Source organism: Diadema antillarum, unplaced genomic scaffold (genome assembly GCF_040938485.1).
Source record: "Diadema antillarum isolate AM-2024a unplaced genomic scaffold, OU_Dant_1.0 seq00000183_RagTag, whole genome shotgun sequence".
NCBI lineage: Eukaryota > Metazoa > Echinodermata > Echinoidea > Diadematoida > Diadematidae > Diadema > Diadema antillarum.
Window position 1 is genome coordinate 825,750 of NW_027271250.1, and position 25,668 is coordinate 851,417.

At 37.5% G+C, this 25,668-nt stretch overlaps 1 protein-coding gene across 1 annotated transcript in view; it reads left to right on the plus strand.

Moving 5' to 3' along the window:
- Nucleotides 1–25,668, plus strand: part of LOC139728554 (integrin alpha-9-like) — a 68,942-nt gene that overhangs the window by 23,781 nt on the left and 19,493 nt on the right. Inside the window, exons 2-12 of the mRNA XM_071639491.1 lie at nt 9,962–10,101; nt 10,930–11,033; nt 11,363–11,513; nt 12,300–12,449; nt 13,405–13,509; nt 14,839–14,984; nt 16,080–16,217; nt 16,971–17,073; nt 19,178–19,266; nt 22,526–22,662; nt 24,851–25,014. Coding sequence (XP_071495592.1) covers nt 9,962–10,101; nt 10,930–11,033; nt 11,363–11,513; nt 12,300–12,449; nt 13,405–13,509; nt 14,839–14,984; nt 16,080–16,217; nt 16,971–17,073; nt 19,178–19,266; nt 22,526–22,662; nt 24,851–25,014 — 1,427 coding nt within the window. The remainder of the gene's footprint in view (nt 1–9,961; nt 10,102–10,929; nt 11,034–11,362; nt 11,514–12,299; nt 12,450–13,404; nt 13,510–14,838; nt 14,985–16,079; nt 16,218–16,970; nt 17,074–19,177; nt 19,267–22,525; nt 22,663–24,850; nt 25,015–25,668) is intronic.

Here is a 25,668-nt window from a genome sequence, read left to right on the forward strand (position 1 = left end):
GTGCTCATTCCGAGTATGGAGCTGTTGTATGAGGAAATGTGTTAACACTTTCAAAGTATTAAAATTTCATACATGCCTTTGTAACAAAGCTGATGGCTAGTGATTGCTCGACGCTACAACAAGCCATGCGAGCAAACAGGAACAGTGGATTATAAAGGAATAGGTGAATTCATATAGCCATACATTGAACGCATTAATATATCCCCACCATGTGAAGAGATCTTTCTTAAGGGGAAAATTGAAGAAATATATAATGTTTTGATGAAAGCAGTAAGTGGAACGCAGTAAGTGGAAGTGATGTAATAAAATTGTGTGCACAGAGCCTGAGCGTGTCATGATTGTGAACGACCTGAAGATGTTCTACCTCATAACACTTCAATGATGCAATATTATAGTCCTCTTATATATGCAGTTTTGTTTTGTTTTGTTTGTTTGATTATTTGTTTATTTGTTTGTTTGTTTTTGCTTTAACTTACTAAGACCAATAGTTGTGGGAACCAATTGTAGTGCAGTAACCATTGCAAATTCATCTTGTCCATGTGGTCACAACAAGAGGTGATCGCCACTCTGCCCTCTTCATAGTGATTTATCCAGTTTCGTGAAAGAAAAACAGAACAAACCAAAACAAAAGCAAAATAAACAACACTCTGCATTTATGAACTATGTAGTCAAACCTTCAGTCTTAACCATTAGCCAAATAAAGTGAAAGTGATGGTACGCCTTAGTTTTGAAGATGTTAAATCTAAAGTGGTATCGATGACTGTTTAGAATCTGTGCAGTAGACAAAGAGAATGATAGTGAAAATAACGGAAGCAAATATCACATATCCATTGTCCTTGGACTAAACATGCACGCTCCTCCTCTTTTCACGAGGAGATAGGGCATGACATGAATGATAGCATCAGTTACAATATACTAGTTAATGGCCCGAATTCACGAAGGGTACAAATGAAACCATGGTTTAAACCATGGACAAAAACTATGGAGGGCCAAGTGTCGCACGGAATATTTCGTTACGAAATTGGTCATTTCGTCGACAATGACCGTTTCGTTAACGAAATTATCACTTCGTGGACGGAATGCTCATTTAGTTACAAAATGTTTTCAAAATGTTGTCATTTCGTTACAAAATAATCATTTCATCGACGAAAATATGACTGATTTTGTAACGAAATATTCCATGCGATACTTGGCGCGCCATTGTTTCATTTGTATCACCTTCGTGAATTCGGGCCAATGTGTTCAGATCTTATGAGTTCTCGTTTACAAAGGTTGTCCCACGTCAACCCCAAAAGTTCCCTGAAGTGTGCCAGAGGCTTGCCTGACCTAACAACGGTGACAACAATAACGCGGAACCAAGCCCACGTATTATAACACGGGCGTAAAATTGCATGTGGTGAATAAATAGCTCATGAAGAGACCAGATGTTATTTGATACCATACTGCGGACTGGATTTGAAGCTCGAAACATAATTATATGATGATTGTGCTTGGTATATTGGCAAATCTTGCTCGCTTCCTGTATCACAACTATCACAACAGCATTCTGTGTCCTGGCATTCTGCCTGCAACAGCCTATAATTGTCATTTTGTCAATTCAAGGGAGTGACTCGTTCCTTATCTCACTAAACTTTGCTGATACACTAATATGTTCAAGATTATGGATAGAACATTTCTCACTACAGCAAGTATAACAGAGTGGATAGGCTATTTACTGTTCCTGTCCCTATCTAATGTTTTCTCATCCTCGGATAAAGTTTTGGGTTGTCAGGAACAGTCTTTGTGATAGATATTTACTTACAATTTTTCATACAAATGGTCTTTTGTCGTCACATACGTCATAAATGCACAGCAAAGCAACACGCGCCTTCCATAATGTGTCATATCTGTTTTGCGTCTTTCACCTTTATAACCTATACCTCGTCAACACCTGCTCTCTCACCTCTAACGTGCTTGTTGTACATATGGTTTTCATTGGAGTAGAATGATTGCAGAAACAATAGTAACTAAAAGTGAAAGATTCAGCCAAATTTTTTATACCTCGTAGTACCAGGATCAATGTTTTGCCAGTGCCTTTCAATTTCTTAGTAGTCACTGCAGCAACGCATTCTGCATGCAGTTTGCGTATGAATAATATGTTGAACATTAGTTGTTTAATTTCTTGCCTCCGGGGTTTCACAAAAGATCAAGAATGTCCACGGTAGCTTGTTCTTCTTACATTTTATTTCGATGGGGGACAGGGATGTCATTTCATAGCTTCGTTTTTAAAAGTCCTTACATTTTCATGGCATCACTACGTGGGCAAGAGTTCGAGTAAACACAGTTTGGTCTTGCTTTCCACAGTTTTGTCGGCATTCGCTTTGCCCATCCAATAGTCCACTTCCGGCCATGAGACAAAACTCAGCTTCCGGGGGGATATCACGGCTGCAGAATACGATAAGTGGTGTTACTAATCACATCTTCAAACACATGGACACGAACAAACTATGACTACAGTTTGGACGTGGTATTTACAAAAGCAAAATATATGTATTCAACAAAAGAAGAATTGGAATCAGGACGAAATACAGTGTGGGGAATGACGTCGTAGTGTTTTCGCTCTCTTTATGTATTGTTATGAGAGGCAGGGTGCGTTCATTTTCCTCCCTTGGCTGAATTTCTCGAAAGATGTACTTTACAGTGGATCGTCAGTTCTTATGCCGGTGGATGAATCGGAAACTTTGCAACAATGAAGGCGATATACGATAACTTATATAACTACAATCACATCATTGCCACTTGAATACGAACAAATTATGGCTACGATTGGGACGTGGCATCAGCGCGGTTGAAGGAAAGCAAAATTATATAACACAAAAGAAACCTTGAAATCATGATGAAATGCAATGTGGCGAATTAATAACGTTCTCGCTCGTTTTACGAGAGGATGCGTTCGGTTATCTCCCTTGGCCCCAGCCCCTGGCTAAATTTCTCGGAAAATTTTACATCATGGCTCATCAATCGTTAGGCTGGTGTAGGTGACGCAGAGTATTGTTAACAAAGAAGTTATTGTCCCTCAAGCCTGAAAGCGTCATCATGATTTAGTTATTGATGAGCATTTTGCACAGCTTCATAATCAGTCTGAACTTGTGGAAGGAGTGCACGACATGCTGGTGACTTTGTAGTCAATGCAATATTAATTTGTGCTCGTGAAAGACGAGCCATATTAGCGATAGATGACGCTCATTAAAATATAAGACTATTAAGACTCAGCAGGAAGACAAAGTTCCACAAAGTTCCATTTTTCAAGAAGTGTTATTGGAAATACCCAGACACATTTAAGTACGATCAATAATTGTTTAATTCCACTAAGAAATAGACATTGTCGAATGTCTCGAGGTTTTGTTTAGAAATAATGTCCCTTTTTCATTAGTTAGTGTACACTATGATTTGATTAATTGTTAAGTATATCTTATATATCCTCTGCATCAGGCAGTGCCTGCATTATTCATAATAGCACGTTGTAAGATTATTCTTAATATACTTTGACGCAAATTGTAAGCTGATGTGTTGTTATGTTAAATTCTATTTCAAATTGTTCTACTTTTGTACATTATAATTTGCAATTGCAATTTGCGATTTAGTTATTGATGAGCATTTTGCACAGCTTCATAATCAGTCTGAACTTGTGGAAGGAGTGCACGACATGCTGGTGACTTTGTAGTCAATGCAATATTAATTTGTGCTCGTGAAAGACGAGCCATATTAGCGATAGATGACGCTCATTAAAAAATAAGACTATTAAGACTCAGCAGGAAGACAAAGTTCCACAAAGTTCCATTTTTCAAGAAGTGTTATTGGAAATACCCAGACACATTTAAGTACGATCAATAATTGTTTAATTCCACTAAGAAATAGACATTGTCGAATGTCTCGAGGTTTTGTTTAGAAATAATGTCCCTTTTTCATTAGTTAGTGTACACTATGATTTGATTAATTGTTAAGTATATCTTATATATCCTCTGCATCAGGCAGTGCCTGCATTATTCATAATAGCACGTTGTAAGATTATTCTTAATATACTTTGACGCAAATTGTAAGCTGATGTGTTGTTATGTTAAATTCTATATTTCAAATTGTTCTACTTTTGTACATTATAATTTGCAATTGGTATGCTTCCATACCCCATGAGGATTGTTGATTCAATTAACTTCACAACTTCACAACTTCACTTAATATTGATAAGCCGAAAGGGTAATATATTTCCCGCCGCACTCGCTATTGCCTGTTTTAGAGTGATTTAACGTGACATATAAATTTGTTTATATTGCTAACATAATGTTCTCTTCGTTCTGCAGATGAACAAGGCTCGAGATAATGAGCTCTGCGTGTGCAAGCAGTTGTTTATATGTGCATAGTGACTTTCATTAAGAAACTGCGTCAGAAACATTGCAAAATCGTTACGGAGAGTTAAAGAAATGCTTTAACATTAGAATAGCTTAAACTTAAAAACCGTGGCCCTTTGTTGACTAGCTATGTAATAATACAACGATGTTAAAATAGATCAACTATAAAATGCTGTAAGAATACCAAAGTTTGAATATTATGATGTCAATGTCAAGAGATCTCCGAACAAATTAGAATCACCATGCAGTGAATTATTTCCGAAATGATTTATTTTAAATTATTTAATATATGACTAGAGACACTGTAGCACGTATGGTAAGGACCATGGAGTTCATTATTTTTCAAACGATGGGAAGTCGTTAAGCAATGCCTCGGTGGATGTGTGTTGGGAATGAGATACGTAATTACGGGATCCCCATCCTTAATTTGTCGGTGTTGTGAGGAATATCAGGTTTCCCTTCAAGACATTCGGCACGTGACAGATTTTTGATGAGAACTGAAACTGATGAAGCGTTGCCCAAGGTAACTGACTGTACAGAAGACACAGCTTTAATTGAAGGTAATATTATTCTTCTGTCAAAATTTTGTCGCCTCGTTGCGTGCCTCATGACATTAGATGGGATTTGATCTGACGGGTAATATCCAATTTGATTGATTGTTTGTGTTTTGGCCCGACACCAAGTATGGAGCCACACGGTACATGTGAAAGAGGATTAAACCCAAGAATGGTTTCTATGGTTATGGTCAATGTTTTCTCCATTTTTTCTATTATATCCTACTGGCCTCAATTCTGTAAGTATGGAAAAAAAGCGACACAACGACTGCGTCTGTCCAAGCTAGATTATGATTCCCATTGTATGTTTAATCGGGAGCGCAGTGGCGGATCCAGAGGGGGGCGTAACCGGCGCACGCCCTCCCCCCTTTATTTTTCGTTAAAAACAAAAGAAAAAAAAATGAAATGAAACCCGGAAGTGGCACCAGAAATATTAGTTGCGCCCCCCCCCCTCCCTTTACAGAATTCCTTGATCCGCCCCTGGAGCGTAGTACAGTGATTATAGGGATCGGTAATTGCGAGTACTGAGAATTGAGGTTATTTTATTAAACAAAGGGAGAACTCGCCCGTGCGCGAACTACGAGTCACGTTTCATACAATGTGTGGAGACAGATGAGGTGGTCAGGGAAAGTTAGCTTACATGCTATGTCTGAATGTGAGATGAGTTCTGCTCAGTTCTTCTGCGGGTGAAAAGAAAACAAAGTAGCTGCCATCAAGTTGAAGTGTGACCAGCCGCACACATTAAAATACTGATTTATTTCTCTCCTACCTAACGCATCACATTTTATTTTCCAACTTGCTTATGCTATAGTTCTTCCTGTCGTGATGCAAATTGTTCACATATACAACTATGCATGTATTTCGTTATTCTATCTTTGACACCATGAAGTACAATAGTCAGTTCAATTTAGTTCAGTTCAATTTATTCGCCATTATTTCAGGAGTACAATAAAAAGACATACAAAAATACATAATCAACCATACAAAGTAAACTTAAAGCACTTAAGAAAGAAGAGTTGAACTTGATTTTGGGCAATACCACAGTAGAAGCAGTGCTTATAGATAAGGGCCCCGTGATGACTTACACGTAAAAGGGAGAGAGATATGGTAAATTCGTAAAAGAGGGACTCTCCACTGTATATTTTTTCTCTATAAGGAGCGTTGAGGACAGTGATTATTTTTTTTTTTTCATTTTTATTCAGGCAAGGTAAGAAGTAATCGGATGCCGTTTTATATTTTCGCCATGCAGTGCCATTGTACTTGATCTCCTGTGCAAAGCTATCGCCTCATAGTCTTGTCAATGTTTACAGACACAGAATTATATAATGCAGACCTCGCGTAAAACGACATCATGTAAGCTGACTTATTGAAAAGGCCGATTGTCTCTGTCACCACTTCCAATTCTTCACGTAAACGTCAACAAATACATCAATGTAACTTTCGGTCCTATCCGGGGAAATCCCGTATACTCGTGCACGATATTGTCTTCCGTAAGTCGACAGACAGTTTGTGTATGATTACAGACAAGCAAAGACGCGGACTCGATCGTCGATAAAGTGTGGTTCTACTCAAAGCCCTGTCTATGAATACACTACCATCATTATATGCATTCAATACCCAAATGTGATGGTAGTAACGTTGTCCAGTGCAATCACCAAATGTAAGTCGCGGTCCTATCGATTCGGAAACCACTGGAAACAGAATCAGACGATTTTTAGCCATTCATTCGTGTTTGAGAACCTTGGATCTCATCGCGTTTATTTGTGACATGATTCGTATGATCTATCCACGAAACTGATATTTATGTAGGCCTATTTATGAATGTCAATGCCAGACAATCAAGCAATGCTTGCTATGCGTATATATACAATCCTTATACATTTGCATTGCCCCGTATTCTCAATAGGCGTTTTCACATCAGCCCGATGTTTCGAAATAGCGCGCTATTTTCTGACGTGGAAAATTATCCCGATAGCGAAATAGCGCGCTATTTGATAATGTGAACACAAATTAGCGCGCTTATTGTATCGCTCTGATCGAGAAAATTTCTCGAGTCCAACTCGGGAAATTTCTGAAATAGCGGGATAGTAGCGCGCTATTTGATAATGTGAAAACGACTCGAGAAATTAGCGCGATGCATCCCATCACGCCTAGCGTGTGTGACCCGATCGATCGAGGCAAACTGCACACAAATCATGATGAATTTTTGAGAGGACACACACATTACATTTGCTGTTTGCACTTGTACTCAGCTGTCGAATTAGCTCGAAAAACAAAATCGGGCTAATTCTCTTCGGGCTGATGTGAATAAGAAATGAAATAGCGCGCTAATTCGCAATCGCGAAAAATATCTCGAGCTTGGATTTTTATCGGGCTGATGTGAAAACGCCTATGAGGCAATTACTAGGCCATAGAATGACCACCTTTTTTTTCCCGAACAAATAAGCCGGTATCAGGTTGCGTTAGTGCGATGCACTGATGTGTCGATGTTAAAATAACAATAATAAAGTTCATCACAAGATACAATTACCCAGGAAAAGACAAAAACAAAGCAAAACAATATATTACAACGTATTATAAGTGTTTTCATTGCGCAAACTCTGCATGTTTATATATATATATATATATATATATATATATATATATATATATACGTATATGTATATATATATATATATATATATATATATATATATATTACATAATAGATTATTTTTCGATGTTATATTTGACGCATACTACAACTATCTTCCTCACTGTGTGAATTTGACAAGACGAAGTACAATGTATCCCGCGCTGATCTTATAAACAAGTACTATATAATCATGTCACTCTTCGAGTATCAATGTGCATTCTGATTTGAGCCTACGGTGTACGATAGTGACGTATCATGATAGATTGCCATGATCTTGTCAAAAGGCCATAAAAGGACAATGAGGGAATGAAAACTGAGAGTGGGTCACGGAAATGGCGGTCTTTATTCATCTAGGTACTGAGTAGTCGTTGCCAAATTTAAGGCGTACCCCCCTTCATCACTTTGTTGTCTGTCTTTGTCAAAGTAATGACTCTTTGGATCGCCTGTTGTCATTGCCGTTTTTGTCGAGCCCACCGGAGGTGCGTGGAGACTAAGGGATCGCCTGCGGCGTCTGTCCGTCCGTCCGTCGTCCGTCCGTAACGCTACAAAAACTTGAATAACTCTCTACTGAGGCCTTTAATTTCAATCAAACTTGGAGAGAAGAGTGGTTATACAAAGTTACACATTCTACCAAACATGAAGGTCACCTTAAGATCAAAGGTCACAAATTTTTACGGCTTGTTTCGATTATGGCTCATAACTTTTGATGTATATGTCCGTTTGTTACCAAACTTGGATGGTAGATGTCCCTTGGGGAGTTGAAGGTCACCACAAGGTCAAAGTTCACAGACAGGGGTCAACGAACTTTTTGGGCCCAATGTTAAGTTTTATGGTGCGTTTTGATTATGGCTCATAACTTTCGATCCCTATGTCCATTTGTGACCAAACTTGGATGGTAGATGTCCCTTGGGAAGTTGAAGGTCATCACAAGGTCAAAGGTCACAGACAGGGGTCAATGAACTTTTAGGGCTCAATGTTAACTTTTTATGGCGCGTTTCAATTATGGCTCATAACTTTTGATCCATATGTCCGTTTGGTACCAAACTTGGCTGGTAAATGTCCCTTGGGGAGTTGAAGGTCACCACAAGGTCAAAGGTCATAGGCGGGGTCAATTAACTTCCGGGATTTAGAAAAACTTTAATTTCTTCTACCCGAATGGGCGAGACACATTTTGGCACGTGCTTACTATGTCATCAATGTTTCTCAGTGTTGCACTGCTATATTTAGTTACTTTTATCTGTATACATAACCCGTCTCTGCAGTTCTTAGTGCTGTTCTGCCGTTGCTGGCATGGTCGGCTGTATCACTGTTATCGTTGCCATACATATTCCTATTGACATTAATATGATTGTGATTGTCAATAATATTTCAACGATGATTCAGCTCTATTCCCATTTATATTCAGTAATTGTCACTTATATTTCTGCTATAATCATAGGCTGAGAATGATAATAATTACCATGTCGTTGAACATGAGCGAACAAGACAGTGACAACCATTGTGCGACAATATGGTCATATGAGTATACGGTAGTTTGGTTTTCTCATCATGTTCAAACCCGGAGGTTTTTTGTTTATTTGTTGTTTTTTTTTTCATTGCTCACGCTCCTCCCCGTTCTTTGTCTTGAAGTACAAATCTTAGTTCATTCAACTAATTGCCTATTTCCAGATTCGAGCAATCTTTTGGTTTCCGTCGTATAATATGTTTTGAAAAGTAGTAAATTCCAAATAATGTGAAGTCATTGATTAAAAGTGGGAGAAATATTTCAAAGGGGGGGGGGGGATACCAAAGACGCTCTCTTTACGTACAGTAGCTATTATTGGGATGGACGAAGCAATAAATAGGCCCTATTCGTGACTCCTTTTATCTCTGCCTGTGTGTGTTTCTTTAAACACACACACACGCGCGTGCACACATACATACACACACACACACACATACACACAATAAGATAAATATTGATTTGTGTTGTTCGTGCAGTATTTGCTTTTTCTCCCCCCCCCCCCTTTTTTTTTTCATGTCAACTACATATCCTGCCCGGCACGCTCATCCCTGGCGCTCATCACAAATCTTTTTCCGTGTAATAGGAACTTCAGCATATGGGTAGACGTTCAATTAAGTTTATATGGTGAAAGCGGGTGTCTTTTAATAAAGCATGATGTTCTCTTCTGCCCTGTACCATTTTGTATACGGACATGCAAAACATCCTGTTTGCCTAACGGGACCAGTCAAAAGGTAGATATCATTCTCCTGTCACCGATACATTTCATGGTTACAAATACCATGAACCGCGATAGTAGAGTTGCGTGCTGTTGAGTGTTGCCTGAATGCGTAAGATCTTTTCATTCATCGTCTGTTTGTCTCTATCTTGTCTGTGTTTTTTGAAGGGTTCTGATTGGAGCACCGCGTGGCACCTCGTCGGTCTACCAAAGCAGCGCGAAGAATGCGGGAGCCCTCTGGAGGTGCAGACAAACCTCCAGTAGCACCCGGTGCGAGGAGGTGGAAATTAATGAACCGAGGGGAACCAGTATGTAAAATAACATCGCGTCTTTTTTTTTTTCGGTGTAACCATTAAAATATGTTTATCTTTATCTTTCTGTCTATCTGTCTATCTGTCTATCTATCTATCTATTTGTCTGTCTGTCTATCTGTCTATCTATCTATCTGTCTATCTTTTTGTCTACCTATCTATCTATCTGTCTATCTGTCTATCTATCTATCTGTTTATCTATCTATCTATCTATCTATCTATCTGTCTATCTATAATGCCTATTTGTTATATTTGTATACATTCCATTGGAAATGCTGTACCATGATATTTATCCAAATGATTTACCACGATAGCAACTTCAAACTATATTATCAGTGAAATAAAAGCAAGGAAAAATTAAACCATATGATTGTGATGTCATAATGCCAATGATTCAAGGGGAAGGGCTTGCTTTATGTATTGTCCATGATTTAGTGCATCATAAAGATTTGTACATTTATATATCTTAGATTTCTTGCATCACTGCTTTTTTTATTGCATTCAAATTTTTGCCAATGTACCATCATGTAATTTTAGGCATGTCACAAGTTGACTTTAAAGAGAGTGAATCAAAGTAATGGAATACTAGAGGTTTCATCAGAATTGAAGATTAAATGAGGCTCAAGTTGGTGAAATGTCACATTATTGTATAATGTTTTCACCAATGATTTTAGTTGTCATAACCACATGTGCAAATTATGTGAGATTATGATGTTAGGAACTTACAGCTCTAACATTGGTTTATGGACAAAATGTGAATATCATGTTTCGCAAATTCTGAAATGTTTTGTAATTCTGTTTCTTGTCTTTTGTTTTTATGGAAAGGTGCTGCTACCTTGCTGAGTGAAGGTATCATAGAGAATGCAGATAATGCATGGATGGGAGTCACACTAACTCGGCAGTCCAACAAACCACTGGCAGATGTGACGGTAAAAACAAATACATTTTGAACTTCATCCTTCCACAGGCAAAAATTACCATTTCCCAACACAGATGCGGAAGAAAAATCCAAAGCATTATCTTTTGTGCCAGTTATGTGATTATTCGTGAATGGGAATTTATTCTTTGAGGTTAGTATAGATCACTGTCAAGACAATCTGTCAATCTGTCAAAGACTGTCAATGTAACGGTAAGAAATTCACTCCCTCTAAGAGAGGCTGTCTGCAGTCATTGCTGCCTTAAAAATCGGTGCATGATGGTCACTGTTTGTAGGAGCCATCTCCAGGTTGTACTGATAATTATGTTCCTGTCAATTCAGGTCTGTGGTCATCGATTTGGGAACGATTTTGCCCTTCAACAAGCTGTCGACTTCAACGATGTGCTGGTTGATCGGTACATCCAGGGACTGTGCTACACTCTTGACCCAGAGCTGGAAGAAACTCAAACTCGATTCAATCCATGTGCTGGAAGTAAGTTATAAAGTCAAACCTGCACCTCAGCAGCTCACCTGCATGAACACTTGCCGAAAGTGGTTGCAAAGTTTTAGTGAACATGGCTACATGGGTTTAGTTTGTATAGGCCTTATATATAATGCAATCTCTATAGTAAGTTTTTAGTGAAAACAGAGAGGTCTCATCTCCCTGGTTAAACATAAAACAATAAAGCAACACAAAGCAATGAGCAAACAAACTACTGTATATGCCAAATATTTGGGGATGTTTTTATTTTCGCAAATTTTGCGAGTCGGGTGCTATTCGAAAATTAAAGACATGCGAAAATATTGCTTCTGATCCCAATGTGAATGTTACGTACGCATGTACATTTCTCCATTCAGTACAGGACTCCATGACTGCGAATTTAACCGCTCATAGGGAATTCCCGATTTGTGAAAATTTAGACTCGTGAAATATGTGGCGTATACAGTAATTCACAGACAGTCAAAACAAAAAGTACAAATCCACTGAAGACTTGGAGAAAAGATGTTAGTTTGTGTTTACATGCTTTGATTAAAACATGAAACTGAAACCTGCATATGTGTAATCATGCAGTACATGTAGATGAAGTAATCTAAATTCGTTCACACAGAGACATCATGCTTTTAAACGTCTAGTGATAGATCAACAGGTCAGGAGATTAGGATTAGGATTGGGTTTGAGATTATGATCTTGATGAACTGTGTTGTGAGCTTGCAGGATAAGTATTCCGTTGCGTTAAACTGCCTGGTTTCAATCCTCTTTTTTCATTGTCCATTCCAGAGGATGTCTTTAAATCAGGTATCCGTGCCAACGAGACGAGATGGCAGGGGTGGTGTCAATTTGGAGCGAGTGCCACGTACACCATTGAGGAAGACGAGGACATCGATCAAACCCTTGTGGCTGGGGCAGTGGGGTCTTACGACTGGACTGGTGGGTTTTTACAGTTACCTTCCTCTCCTTACGTGATACTGTTGCCATTATTTCATATTTCTTTCACTCTGTTGCATTTGCATGTTGTAGGAAGGGTTAAATAACATAAAAGTAATTCTTGTAGTAGACCCAATACCTTCAAACAAGTTCACTTCCATCCCACACCAACCCACAAACTGATAAATGCTTTTTTGTATATCATTCATCATTTCAATTTGTTTTTCAATTCAAATGATTTCTATTACATATATGCAGTGTCCATGTGATGGATACTTAGAAGTTGAGAGGAAATCCACCCAAAGAATAAGTAAATTTCAAAGAGAGGGAGAGAAAAAAACAACAACTATTCCCTACAGAACGATACAAAAAATGACAAAATCGGATAAAAAATAAGGAAGTTTTGACACTTTGAAATTTAAAATTTTTTTGAAAACATTTCATGACCAGTCCTTATGAATGTTCAAATGAGCAAATCGACGATGCCATGCTCTCACAATTTCTTATTCATTTCACATACAAAAATGACAATCATCTCCTGTTTCAGCTGTATAGAAATAAAACTTGCCATAAAACCACCCAAAATAAAATTAAAAAACCAAATAACTCTGCTATATCTTGGTATGAGAACATGCTTTTACTTGTATTAGCTAAAAGTAACAATTTTTCCAAAGTTCATGGTACATATAACACACATTAAAAATTGTGAGGGTATGACATCATCTACTTGCAATTTTGAGTATTCATAAGGACTGGTCAAGAAATGTTTTCTGAAAAAATGTGAAATTTCAAAATGTCATATCTGTATTGTTCTGTAGAGAATATTTTTCTTTTTCTTTGGAGGTTTATTTATTTTGGGGTGGATTTCGTCTTCAATAGATCTCTTTCCAAATGAGAGTAGGCAAGTACCAATTCAGAGCATTTAACTGTAAAAATTTGCCTTAATTTTGAATGGCAGGAACTACGTTCGTACAGAACACTGCTCAATCACCTGACATGATTGTTGGCGATCTCAGTGCCTGGAACAGAGACTATGAGTATGAGGACTTCTACCAGTATGTAGGTATGACATCATAGAAGTACGAGGCAATGTTTATAACGTTACAAGGAAGCCACAAGATGCTGAACAATACATCACATTATGTCTCATATGCCCTAGGCATTCCTAGGAGCAAGAAGATAAAAAAATATAATCGATAATCAATGAAGAATATTAATGTTGATATTCAAAGGCTGCATTTTGTTACTGCCTTTTTCATGCTTCTCCAGCTTTTCAGATGAAGGAGCTTTATGGTTAAAATGGTAAAATTTGGCACTTAAAGACATGAACTGTAATATGTTACAAGAATAGGAAATGAATGTACATCATGTCATGACAGCCCAAACGAGACTGTGGACAGGCTTCCAGATAATGTTTGCCCTGCCAACATGAAAAGTGTTTTCTTCCAAATGAAGGTAATGTCATGAGAAGTATATGATTTTGATATGACTTGATAAAACTGCAGGTTAAGGTCAAATATATGTTTCTGTCAATTAAATGCTTTATATGAATAGTATCCATGCTAATGACTTTGTGGAGCTAGTTGAGATATTCACAGTTAGTGAAAGCTTGTTGTGCTTAAAGGGTGTGTACAGTTCTGGTCGAGGTGAGGATTTAGCTTTTAACGTTTTGCGACATATTCAGAAACCACTCTGAGATGTCAAAGAGCATGCAATTCTAAGGGGCATCAAAAGTTTATTTGATGAAAATCGGTTTTGAAATGGCTGAGATATCCAAAAACAGTATGAAACAGTGAAACAAAGAAATCCTAATAAAAGGTGTGGCCTGTCGCCTTTTATTTTTATCATTTTTTTAAATATCTCAGCCATTTGAAAACCAAATTAACATCAAATAAATGTTGAATCCTTCTTGAAATTACATGCTCTTTCCTACTTCATAAGAGACCTCTCATTATCTCACTTAGGAATGTTCAAAACATGAATCCCCACTTTAACTAGTAGGCCTACTGTACAGTCCCTTCAGATAATTAAATGATTATTTTTTTTTCTGAATCTGATCTGAATGCCTTTATTCGTGATTCTCCTGAATTTTCGATTTGCAAATTCCAACAAGATGCCTGCAATTCTTACGGGAGTGCTGTTGATAAGTTTAGAGGGAAAATTACAAGTATGGCCTAGTGGTTTAGAAATTGAAAACCAAGTATGTGGTGAATACCTGGTTGTCGTGCATATGCAGCCAACAGACAGACATTATTTACCAGTAAAACTACTGATATTTGATCAGTCCCGTATAGACTGCCTACATAATATATCCTTGTATACTCTTCTGATGTTACTTTTCATGCATAGTAGCTCGTCAAGCATTTATCATTGTATTTTCATTGAACGAAAGGCTATTCAACAACAGTAGGACATTTCAAGGCTCTAGATTCACAAGAAGGTGCTGCAGGGGCCCCGCGTGCTGGAGGCTTGGTGGGAAGAGTCTACATCTATGACCTCCAGGATTTCACAATCTATCAAGTACTCAATGGAGAAGAGGTAATAAGTGAAATGATTTTTTTTTTTTTTTTGGGGGGGGGGGGGGATGCATAAATCGTTGCACATCCTTCTTTTCTACATTTGGCCTGTGTAGTTCTGACCAATTCGGGTGATAGAACCAGTAATGATAGAGCTTTGTAGTTAGTGCTATATGAGTCTGATGGAGAGATTTATTGCAAAATGAGCTAAGGGACATTTTTAAATGTTTCAAAGTAAGCCCATTATCAGATAGGGCAAAATTAAACCTTTCCAATAATGCCTCACTAGTAACATATCAAGGAATAGTCTTGAAGTTATTTAAAAAAATCCTGTATTTTCTCATTATTTTCTTTGTTTTTGAGTAGCTGTAATCACAAATATATCAACTTGATAAGAATGGAGTTGGCTTGTTTTGTGATAAAACTCTTCGTATGTACATTGGTGACTGTAATTTCAAGTTTGTTTATAGTGGATCTAATAGGGTGCCCTTTCCCCCGCCTTGTCTGGTGAATGGCCAAATTTGGGCCCATTTTTCACACTTTTATCTTCCTTTTAAAAATGCAAGGTCAAATTGTTGCCAAACTAGGACGAATGGAGTATTATGTTTGTACAAATTGTTATTCCTCCAACTTCAGGGCCCACAGGAACCCAGGACAACCCCCCCCCCCCCCAACTGAGAGAATCTAGAAAAAAAAACTTCCATAAAACCAGAAATACTCTGAGCATGATAATATACATTTATGAGTGTGCTTTCCAGTTTGTTTATGGCAGAACCAGGACCAAATTGGAGGCCAGTTTTCTCTTTTTAGTATTTTTGAAAACACTTGGTTGAATTTTCTGCAAATTTGGCAAAATTAAATTATGCCAAAATTAAAATGCACACCAACCTTCCTCATTTCGTAGTATTGTTATGTACTCCATCAAGGGAAAGTAGCGAGAGAGTGATATTAATAATGGTTCAAAAGGTGTTGACATAGTGGTGTTTGTGAAAGCCGTATGTTTTATATTTGATATGATCAAGAACAGTTTTGTGTACTCGTGTATTTTTATATGCCTTTCAATGTGCGATACTTCCTCATTTTTGCCCTCCCTTGTATGTGCCTCTGTCTCACACAGATGAATACATATTTTGGTGGTGCAGTGGAAGCATTTGATGTAAATGGAGATGGTCTGTCCGATCTTCTAGTGGGTGCCCCACTGTATTCCATCAAGGGGGATGAAGGCAGAGTGTATGTTTATCTCAACAATGCAGGGGTACGTACGGTGGTTCGAAAGCACTCTTATTCCATGTGGAAATAGGCTTTAATTATGTTATTTATTTACATATAACTGCCAGTTGGTTATCTACTCATATATTATTGTTTGTACTTTTGTATTAGTTTCTATTTGATTTTAATTGAATTGTGATGATTTTGATACATTTCCGTCAGTGATATGATAATAATGTAGTTTATATAGTGGTGCTGTGAAATGTGAGATATGAATTCAATTCGACAATGGAGGGTTAGACCTATGTGTGGTGGATGGAAAGCATTTCTTCTTCCTTCCTTCCTTCTGTATACCTTGTGAAAGTTTAAGCCTAACACAATTTTGATACTATTTCTATGCTCTTTTCTTTCACAAAAGTTGTTGTCAGATATTCTGTTGCATGGAGATGACTTGAATGAATATTTGTTTTTGTCTTTTCTGTTTATGTGATACTTCCTTTACAAGGGGTTTAGTAAAAAGCCATAGCAACAACAGAGTTTTCATTTTAAAAAAATGCATTCCAGACCTAGTAACACCTGAAAGAAAGTTACTTTTGGTATAGTTGAAAGCCAGTGGGACTAGCTGAAATAAACAGCATCTTACTACTAACATAAAAGTGGCAGAAAAACAATTTTGATTCAACCTTACTCACTTTGTGTGGCATATTATAGTTAGAAAGCATATAGTATAGAACAGCTATTAACAACCTAGTTGACAAGTTTTGAAGTACTGTACCTTAACCTTGTTACTGTGTGATAGACCCTGGAGCTGCATCAGACACTACAAGGGGAGTCTTACCCGGGTGCAAGGTTCGGTCACGTCGTTACGAGTATTGGTGATCTCAACAAAGATGGTTTCACTGGTAAGATTGTTATTTAGGAAGAGAATAATCTTGCCTCTCCTGGCATCAGGATACTGCTTTAAAAGCTGTTCTTTTTTAGAGCTAATAATGGTATTTAACCCTAACCAGGCCGGGCTTTTTTGGGTGTTCTGTGGCCTGGGAGGGGTTGATTCAACCCCCCCCCGAGATCTCGGCCATCGATCACGCAATCGTCATGAAATTTGGCACGTGCATTGCCTGTGGCGTATTCTACCACGCTATACAAAAAGAAATGGAAATTTTAGTCACAATGATTAATTATGCTAATATATGCATAAAATCATACATTTTGCTCTAAATCAGAAATTAAAGCTCCTAGAATCCTAATTTTTGTTGAAAACATTCTTTGTAGCATTCCTAACAATGTACTTGAAAAAAAATTGTTATCGAAATCAATTTCTTATGTATTTTATTGTTTTATTAATTTCTTATGTATTTCTTTGTTTTTTTCGACCTTTTGTTTAGTAATTTTTTTCCACAAAATTTATGACAGAACCTATTTCAAGCATAATTATGCTAAAATCAATTAGTTTCAGCCTTTGAAAGTGAAAATAATCATATTTTTATGAATAAGAAGAGAAAACTCCATTTGCATAGACTTTATACACAAAATCACGTTTTTGAGCCATTTTTGGCCTGACAGGCATGTATAAAAAGTCATGCAGCGTCGTAACGATACGCGCAAATTTCGCAAAAATGGTGTCAAAAGATGCGCGAGACTTGAAAGTAAAAAGTCAGCGAACGGCGCGGTCAAAAAAAAAAATCTATTTGGTTATTTATTTGTCTGTTACATTATAATTTAATTATCCACATGCAAACTATAAACTCCCACGTATACTTGTCAGACTCTTATCATTGGTAATCAATGAGCATCAGGCAAGCAAGAGTCTTAGACACTTTTTATTACATCTTTTCCACTTTCAGGCCTGCAAATCTACTTCAGACTACAGCATATATGCAGTAGCTCCCAAAACACCATTTTGATGAGCTGTTTGTGAGGAGGGAGAGTAGTGTGTATAGCACTGGTATTGAAATAAGTTTTGTTCAGTCTTTAAGCAGAATAGGCCTACATTTGAAATCACAGTTCAGCTGCAGATTGAAAATATGTGTATAAGTGAACCCTTTCATGAATACTTGTTTTAACATGATCTATCAAAATTATACCAATCAGTTTATGAGCACTGAGGAGGATTTTGGAATGAGTTATCAATGGGTTAAAAAAGAATACATAAAATGTTAATCATCATGTTTGTCTTGCTACCTTATGGTTCAATAATTTTTCTGGCTAGCTCCTATAAACATGTTCCCATTTTCATCTTCCTGATTAGGTTTTTCATGCTTATTTCTTTTCATCTCTTTGGTTTTATGATCCAGTTTCCCTATCGTACTTCTTGTCTTTTGACTTGACTTTTGATTTATCCTTTGAAATTGTACATAAGTATACCTGTTAAGAGCTCACTCTCTGTCACATCTCAGATTGAGATTGATGTTGCTGTTAACGTGGAAATTTTCGCGATGTTGACTCTTTTGTGCATTTGAAGACTTTGTTCGCAAAAACCGATAAGTCCATTTTTGAAGATTTTGAAGTAAGGTCTCTGTCTTAAAGTACAAGATAATACCTTTTAAATGATATATTGGTCAGTACATATAAAGCAAAATTTTTGAAGTTATGGTCAAATCAAGAGAAAATGTTCTTATTATTCTCTTTATTTTTCTTAACCTTTAATCGCAAATATCTCTATTTGGCAAATATGGACTTATCGGTTTTTGCGAACAAACTCTTCATTTCTTTCAACCAGAAAGTACCGTGTAAATAAATGCAAGCGAATATTTTTGCTTGCCATATGTTTCTGTGCGTGTTGTATTGATTCCGCAGAATCATTAACACGCGAAGCCCTTCTTACCCGACCAAGTGTGAAACATTAGTCGCGCGAAAATATCCACTTTTATACAGTATTCCCTTTTTCATCCTAAATGATGGCTGATATCATTAGATCCTCTGTCAGTGTGGCTTCAGGAATTACCCACAAAGCCTAACTATTTCACATTAAAAATGTGTATTCTTCTCAAATCAATGGAATTTCAGATATAGCCATCGGTGCACCATATGAAGCTGGCGGTGCTGTGTACATCTACCAATCGAATGAACAAGGCATTGACGAGGCCTATTCACAGGTACTGGATTTCTCTCTATTTTGTAGTTACTTGTATTGATTAAACCCCCGCCAAACAAAGTTTGAAGAGGTGTAGAATTACTCATTGTGTGGTTGGTCAGTTGGTAGGTTGACCAGTGAGTACTGTAAACGTGGAAATTTTCGCGGTACATTAATTTTCGCGGATTTCGCGCTACGTTCGGCTAGCGCGAATTCAAAAACGCGCGAATATATCTTCACAATTTTCTATGCACATTTTGAACGGGATGAATTGTGTGCGCTTCATCGATGATACTGCTACGTAGTACAATGTACAGGCATGTTTACGCTACTAGTATTGTGCGAAGAGACGATAGATTGCTGTGTACTGTAGCATGCATGTGTGCACCGCACGCACCGATGCTACATTCCACCGTGACACCTACGGTACTACAGTCACAGCTGTACTACGTATTTGAGTGCTTGTACTCGCAGTCGAGCCGCTCGCTACGTCGCTTGTCGTACGCTGGCATAGCAAGCTATGTAGCAGAGGCTTTGGATGAAAGCAGTGAATGTGTACTACAGTAAAGTAACCTGCTGCGGAGCGCGAATTTAAGAACCCGCGAATACGTTTTCGAGCCGCTCAGCGCGAAAAATTAATCGCGCGAAAATATTGACGTTTACAGTAGTTCTGTTGCTAAAGCTCATTGAGCAAAACACTTTCAGATCGTAAGTAATGCAAGTGAAACTTTACGCCTTGATCAGCTTTGATGTGTGGTTGTGAGAAATATATATTTGCAGAGTGATCTTCCATGACAATGACTCTTGACAGTTTGTTTGTTGGTGCATGCTGCAGAAAATGGTGTTGCCATGGTAATGGTATAACATGGCAAATTAAAAATGAAATGGCCTTGTGATGGAGCAAGAAAAATAAAAACCTTTCCCCAGTCTTAACCTCAACTCGGCAGACATTCTGCACGATATGTTGCATCCCAAATAGTTATCACTGTGATGTTTCACGCCTGTTTCTTTCAAGCCTCCCACATCTTTTGACACAAAATTTGTGAAGTCCAGGCACATGGTTTTGAAGTTACACATGAATATGTACATGCATGTCAGACCAATAATTGCTCAAAAATGTTAATTCTTGTACAGGTCCATTGCAAATGTACAACTTCAATGCAAATTGTGCTTTCAGTCAAATTTCACAAATCATGATTTTTTTCTACTTTTCATAAAGCATGATTGAAATCAATTAATATCATATTTCATGCTTGGAACAATGTTGCCGATAGATTTCATGGAAAGCAAAAAAAAACCCCCAAAACTAAAAGTTGAAAAAAAAAAATACATAAGAAATTAAAAACAACAATAAAATACTTAATTTTTTTATGACACAAATTTTTTAACTTCCATTTATTTACTAAGAACACTAGAAAGAATATTTACACACACACTCAAAATGTGCCTGTTTAGACCTTTAATTAGTGATAAATAGCAAATTGTCTGATTTCACGCATACAATATGCATAATTAGTATGAAATAGTATAATGAAGGGTATTGCAGATTACGTCACAGGCAATGTGAATACTGATATTCATTGTGATAACGCTGTCAATGGCTGAGATGTGGGTCCCGTTTCCTAAAAGTTGATATGATAGCAATTGTCATGGTAATGACAAGAATGCAGCTTCCTGATTGGCTGTTGCTATGGGAAGTTGTCATTCCAGCAAGAGTTGACGTCCTAACATCTTTTATGGACGGTAGATGTTCCTTGGGGAGTGGATGATCACCACAAGGTCAATGGTCACAAGCAGGAGTCAACAAACTTTTAAAGCCCAATGTTAAGTTTTTATGGCACATTTCTATTATAGGTCATAACTTTTGATCCATAGGTCCCTTTGTGACCAAACTTGGATGGTATAAATTGGGCATGGGATGGTCACCACAAGGTCAAAGGTCACGGGCTGTTGTCAACAAGCTTTAAGTTCCCAATGTTAAGTTTTTATGGCACATTTCTTTTTTGCCATAATTTTTTACCCTTTTATATCTCTTTCTTTTCATCTGTTATATCCCATTCACGTACAATTTCTTGTATGCGAATGGGCAAGACACATTATGGCACTTGCCTTGTTATAATGTTGATTTGGTGTACTGGCATGCAAAACATTTTTTTTGTTTTGTTTTATTTCTTTTGCAAGTGGCGGAGAGTGCATTGCCATTGTACTAAATTAGTATTGCCATAATAAGAAATAGGGAAAACTTGATAAGCAAACATTTAAATGTGCAAGGGACTTTTTCAATCTTGTTCGGTTTTGAGAGAGAGAGAGTGAGAGTGGTGTTAAGTGTTTTTCTCAACTAATTTCATAAGTACTCTCACAAGATGATAACTGTCTTGTTGGGCTATTGTTATTAATAACCTTTTATGATATTTCACTAGTTTTTAATGGCACTTCGTAGCTAAGTTTTGATTAAAGATGATTTTTTTTTTCGGGACTGAATGTGAAATTTTAATCACAGACGAAGAGAAGAAGTATTCAGTACATATGCCTGCATGGGAGCCTTGCTTTGTAGGAATTTTCCTTATGCATTGTAATTTCAAAGAGTGGAAATATTTTCATCAATATCTTATTTATAAAGTTTTCATACTCATTAGCCAAGGTCAGACTGGCAAAAAAAAAATTGTAAAGTTTAAGATCTTGAGGTCTTTGTGATATTTTGTCATCCATTCAGATTGGCAGCCAAACTTCTTGATCTTTTGTTGGAGCAGTTTGGGTCATTGAGTTGATATCTTGTTGAGTTTACCATAGCTGTCAATTGGTTCAGCATGTTAGATTTTTCTTTTTTTTTGTGGGAAAGAGAGAGAGAGAGTGTGAAAGTTCAATGATGAATTCTAATCAACTCTTGCTTTTATTCAAATATAAAGTCATTGTGTTACTTTGATCATTATGTTTGCACTGTCATGTGATAGGACATTAAGACATCAATGTCAGACTGTCCATTTTTGCAATGTTTGCTTTTGCATCTTCGTAAAGAAAAACAGATGTGTACATTAATGTTTGAAATTAAGTTATGTTATCCCAAACAGGCTGCATTAAAAGAGTATGACATTTGTTTCAATTTGTTATTCTTTATTACGGTCATATATATGACTGTAATAAATATATCATATATCATATTTATTATGTACCAGTATCAATTATATAACTTTTTGTGCGGAGTGTATAGCTAGAGCAAGGAGGACAAATGTAATATAATCAGTTGACATAAACAGATGCTTCAATCTTTCCCGTTGTTGTAGCGAATCCTTGGATCGGATGTTGAGCTGACCGTGCAGTCCTTTGGTAGTTCCATCTCCGGTGGCTTTGACTTTGATGCCAATACCTACCCAGACATCAGCATTGGTGCTTATGCCAATGACTCCGTCTACCTGTACAAGTGAGTCTGGCTGCAGTCACCTGCTACCTGTATTCTAGTTTTGGTATTGTACAGCTGGCTCAGTCACATGACTTATTTTTTAACTATTTGTGTTGACCTGAGTACATTATTACTCTGGGGAGGAGGCTGAGAAGGGCAAAGTTGTAGAATTAATGAACTTTACACCTTGGCAGCTAAGTCTTATCACATTAACTTGTCCATACATTATGATGTCATGTGCATTGGTCGTAACTGTTAAATTTGATGATGATGATGATGATGATTGTCATTACTATTATAGAATGATAAATAGATAGATAGATAAATAGATAAATAAACAAATAAATAAGTAGACAAATAAATAGATACATAAACAAATACATGAATACATAAATGAATAGACAAATGAATGAATAGATACATAAACAAATATAAAATAACTGAATAAATAAATGTAAGGATTATAGTCATAATGATGATTAATTACGAACCGCATTCATTTTCATAAAAAGTAAAGTGTATAGCACCACAGATGTAGCATGTATGATGTATTATTCCAGAAGTGCTAGAGAAATAATGTAAACAGTGATAATACCAGTGGTATTGATAATTCAATGTCAATTTCTTTGTGTGCAGAGATAGCCAATATCAGTAACTTGCTGGGTGTAAGTGTTGCAGTGAGATATGTTCTTTATAGCATGCCATCTGGTATAATAAGATGGAGAGACTCATATCAGACACATCAAAACTGTTTGATCATTTCAGTGATTAATTCTGAAATTAATGAGCATGAACTAGCGCCCACAAGTGGAGACCATGGCCATCACGAAGAGAATTTTTTTTATTATTTATTTTTTTACTGAACAGTTTTTGTTTCGTTTATTCATTCCAATGGGGAAAAAAATGGTTACAAAACACACAAAAACAATAATCAATTGAAATTGAATAAATGACATAATGCAGACAAACAAAGTTAAAGTTCACATTTTTGCCAAATCAAACAGTTCATGGAAATGAAAAAGAGAACTAGAGAAAAGCCTTGAGGCCTTGTATGAAATAAGTTCTCTCAAGTGTGTATGAGTACTAGAATACGGAGGCACACTGAATGTTTTACAGTTTCGAGACAAGAACAGAACCAAAACAACAGAAACATATAGATGTAACAATCATATGAAAAAGTGCAGAAAAAAGATATGGTTCAGTATTTCAGAATTACAATTTTCAAAAATCGCCTTTGAGTGTCCTGGCATGATGATAATGCATCAGTCAGGTGCACTAGGGTGTTAGAAATGATTTTTAGCTCACCTGAGCCAAAGGTTCAAGTGAGCTATTGCGATCGTTCTTCGTCCGGCGTCCGTCGTGCGTTAACTTTTGACATTTTCATCTTCTTCTTGAAAACCTCAAGACCGATATTCACCAAACTTGGCAAGTAGCATCCCTAGGGGGTTAGGATCTCAATTTTAAAAATGGGCACCATACCCCACCCAGGGAGCCCCCAGGGGGGCCCAACCCCCCCCCCCCCCCCAATTAAGGATTCTTTAAAAATCTTATTCTCTAGAACTAGAAGTGATAGAGCTAAGTTAATACTATGAGTTAGTACAATTACATTGATGACTGTAGTTTAAAGTTTGTTCATGGCAGAATCAGGGGTCCCCCCTTGGGACCCAGGGGAGGGGGATGGGGAGAGGGGTCCTAATGGGGCCTTAATTGTATATTTTATTCTTCTTCTTCTTGAGAACCCCATGACCAATTTTTACCAAATATGGCAGGTAGCATCCCTCAGGATCTCAATTTGTTATAAAATGGGCACCATTCCCCACCAAGGGGGCCCCCATTGGGCCCAATCCACAACCCCCCCCCAAAAAAAATAAAGAATCTTTAAAAACTTGTTTTCTAGAACCAGAAGTGATAGAACTATTAAGTTAATACCATGAACTAGTTCATTGGTGACTATCGTTTCAAGTTTTTTTCATGGCGGAATCAGGGGTGCCCCCCCCCCCCCTTGGGACCCAGCGCAAGACCCCAGCGTCTCTTGTTGATCAATGATATCTGATGTTACAATGATGTCTGTATGTTTACCACATGAGATGTGCATATTCAACTAACTTGTAATAAGGGATTTGTTTCCTTCTAATCCCATTGACATGCTTCAAGTATTAGCTAAAAGCTTTGATGTGCATTTCTCGCTCCTTCCCCTCCTCCCCTCCAGGACTAGGCCTCTATTGGACCTCATGGTAGACGTGACTCTAAACCCAGAACTCATGGATCCAGACAACCCAAGCTGTGTGGATCCTGTGAAAGGCACCTGTGTAGAGATTGATGTGTGTTTCAACTACATCGGACCTAGTCCAGCTGCTCTGCCAGACTCAATTGGTAGGTTGGCAGAGATTTTGGGCATTAGAATAATCTCTATAATAGGTCTTTCACCAGGGAGACTACTCCTCACATCTTCTTTGCTAGATGGTTGGTGGTAGTGATACTTATGTAGTCTTTTTCAGTGGCAGATCCAGAGGATTTGCACCAGGCATGTGCCCCCCTTTTTTTGTTAAAACAGAAGAAATGAAAAGAAAAAATATGGGGGCAAGTGTGCCCTCCTTTTTGTCGAGCCCACCGGAGGTGTGGGGAGACTAAGGGATCGCCTGCGGCGTCCGTCCGTCCATCCGTCGTCTGTCCATAATGCTACAAAAACTTGAGTAACTCTCTTCTGAGGATTTCAATTTCAATCAAACTTGGAGGGAAGAGTGGTTATACAAAGTTACACATTTTACCAAACATGAAGGGCACCTCAAGATCAAAGGTCACAGGCAGAGGTCAATGAACTTTTGGGCCCAATGTTAAGTTTTTAGGGCGCGTTTCGTTCATGGCTCGTAACTTTTGATGTATCTGTCTGTTTGTGACCAAACTTAGATGGTAGATGTCCCTTGGGAAGTTGAAGGTTACCACAAGGTCAAAGGTCAGACAGGGGTCGACAAACTTTTAGGGCCCAATGTTAAGTTTTTCTGGCGCATTTTGATTATGGCTCATAAC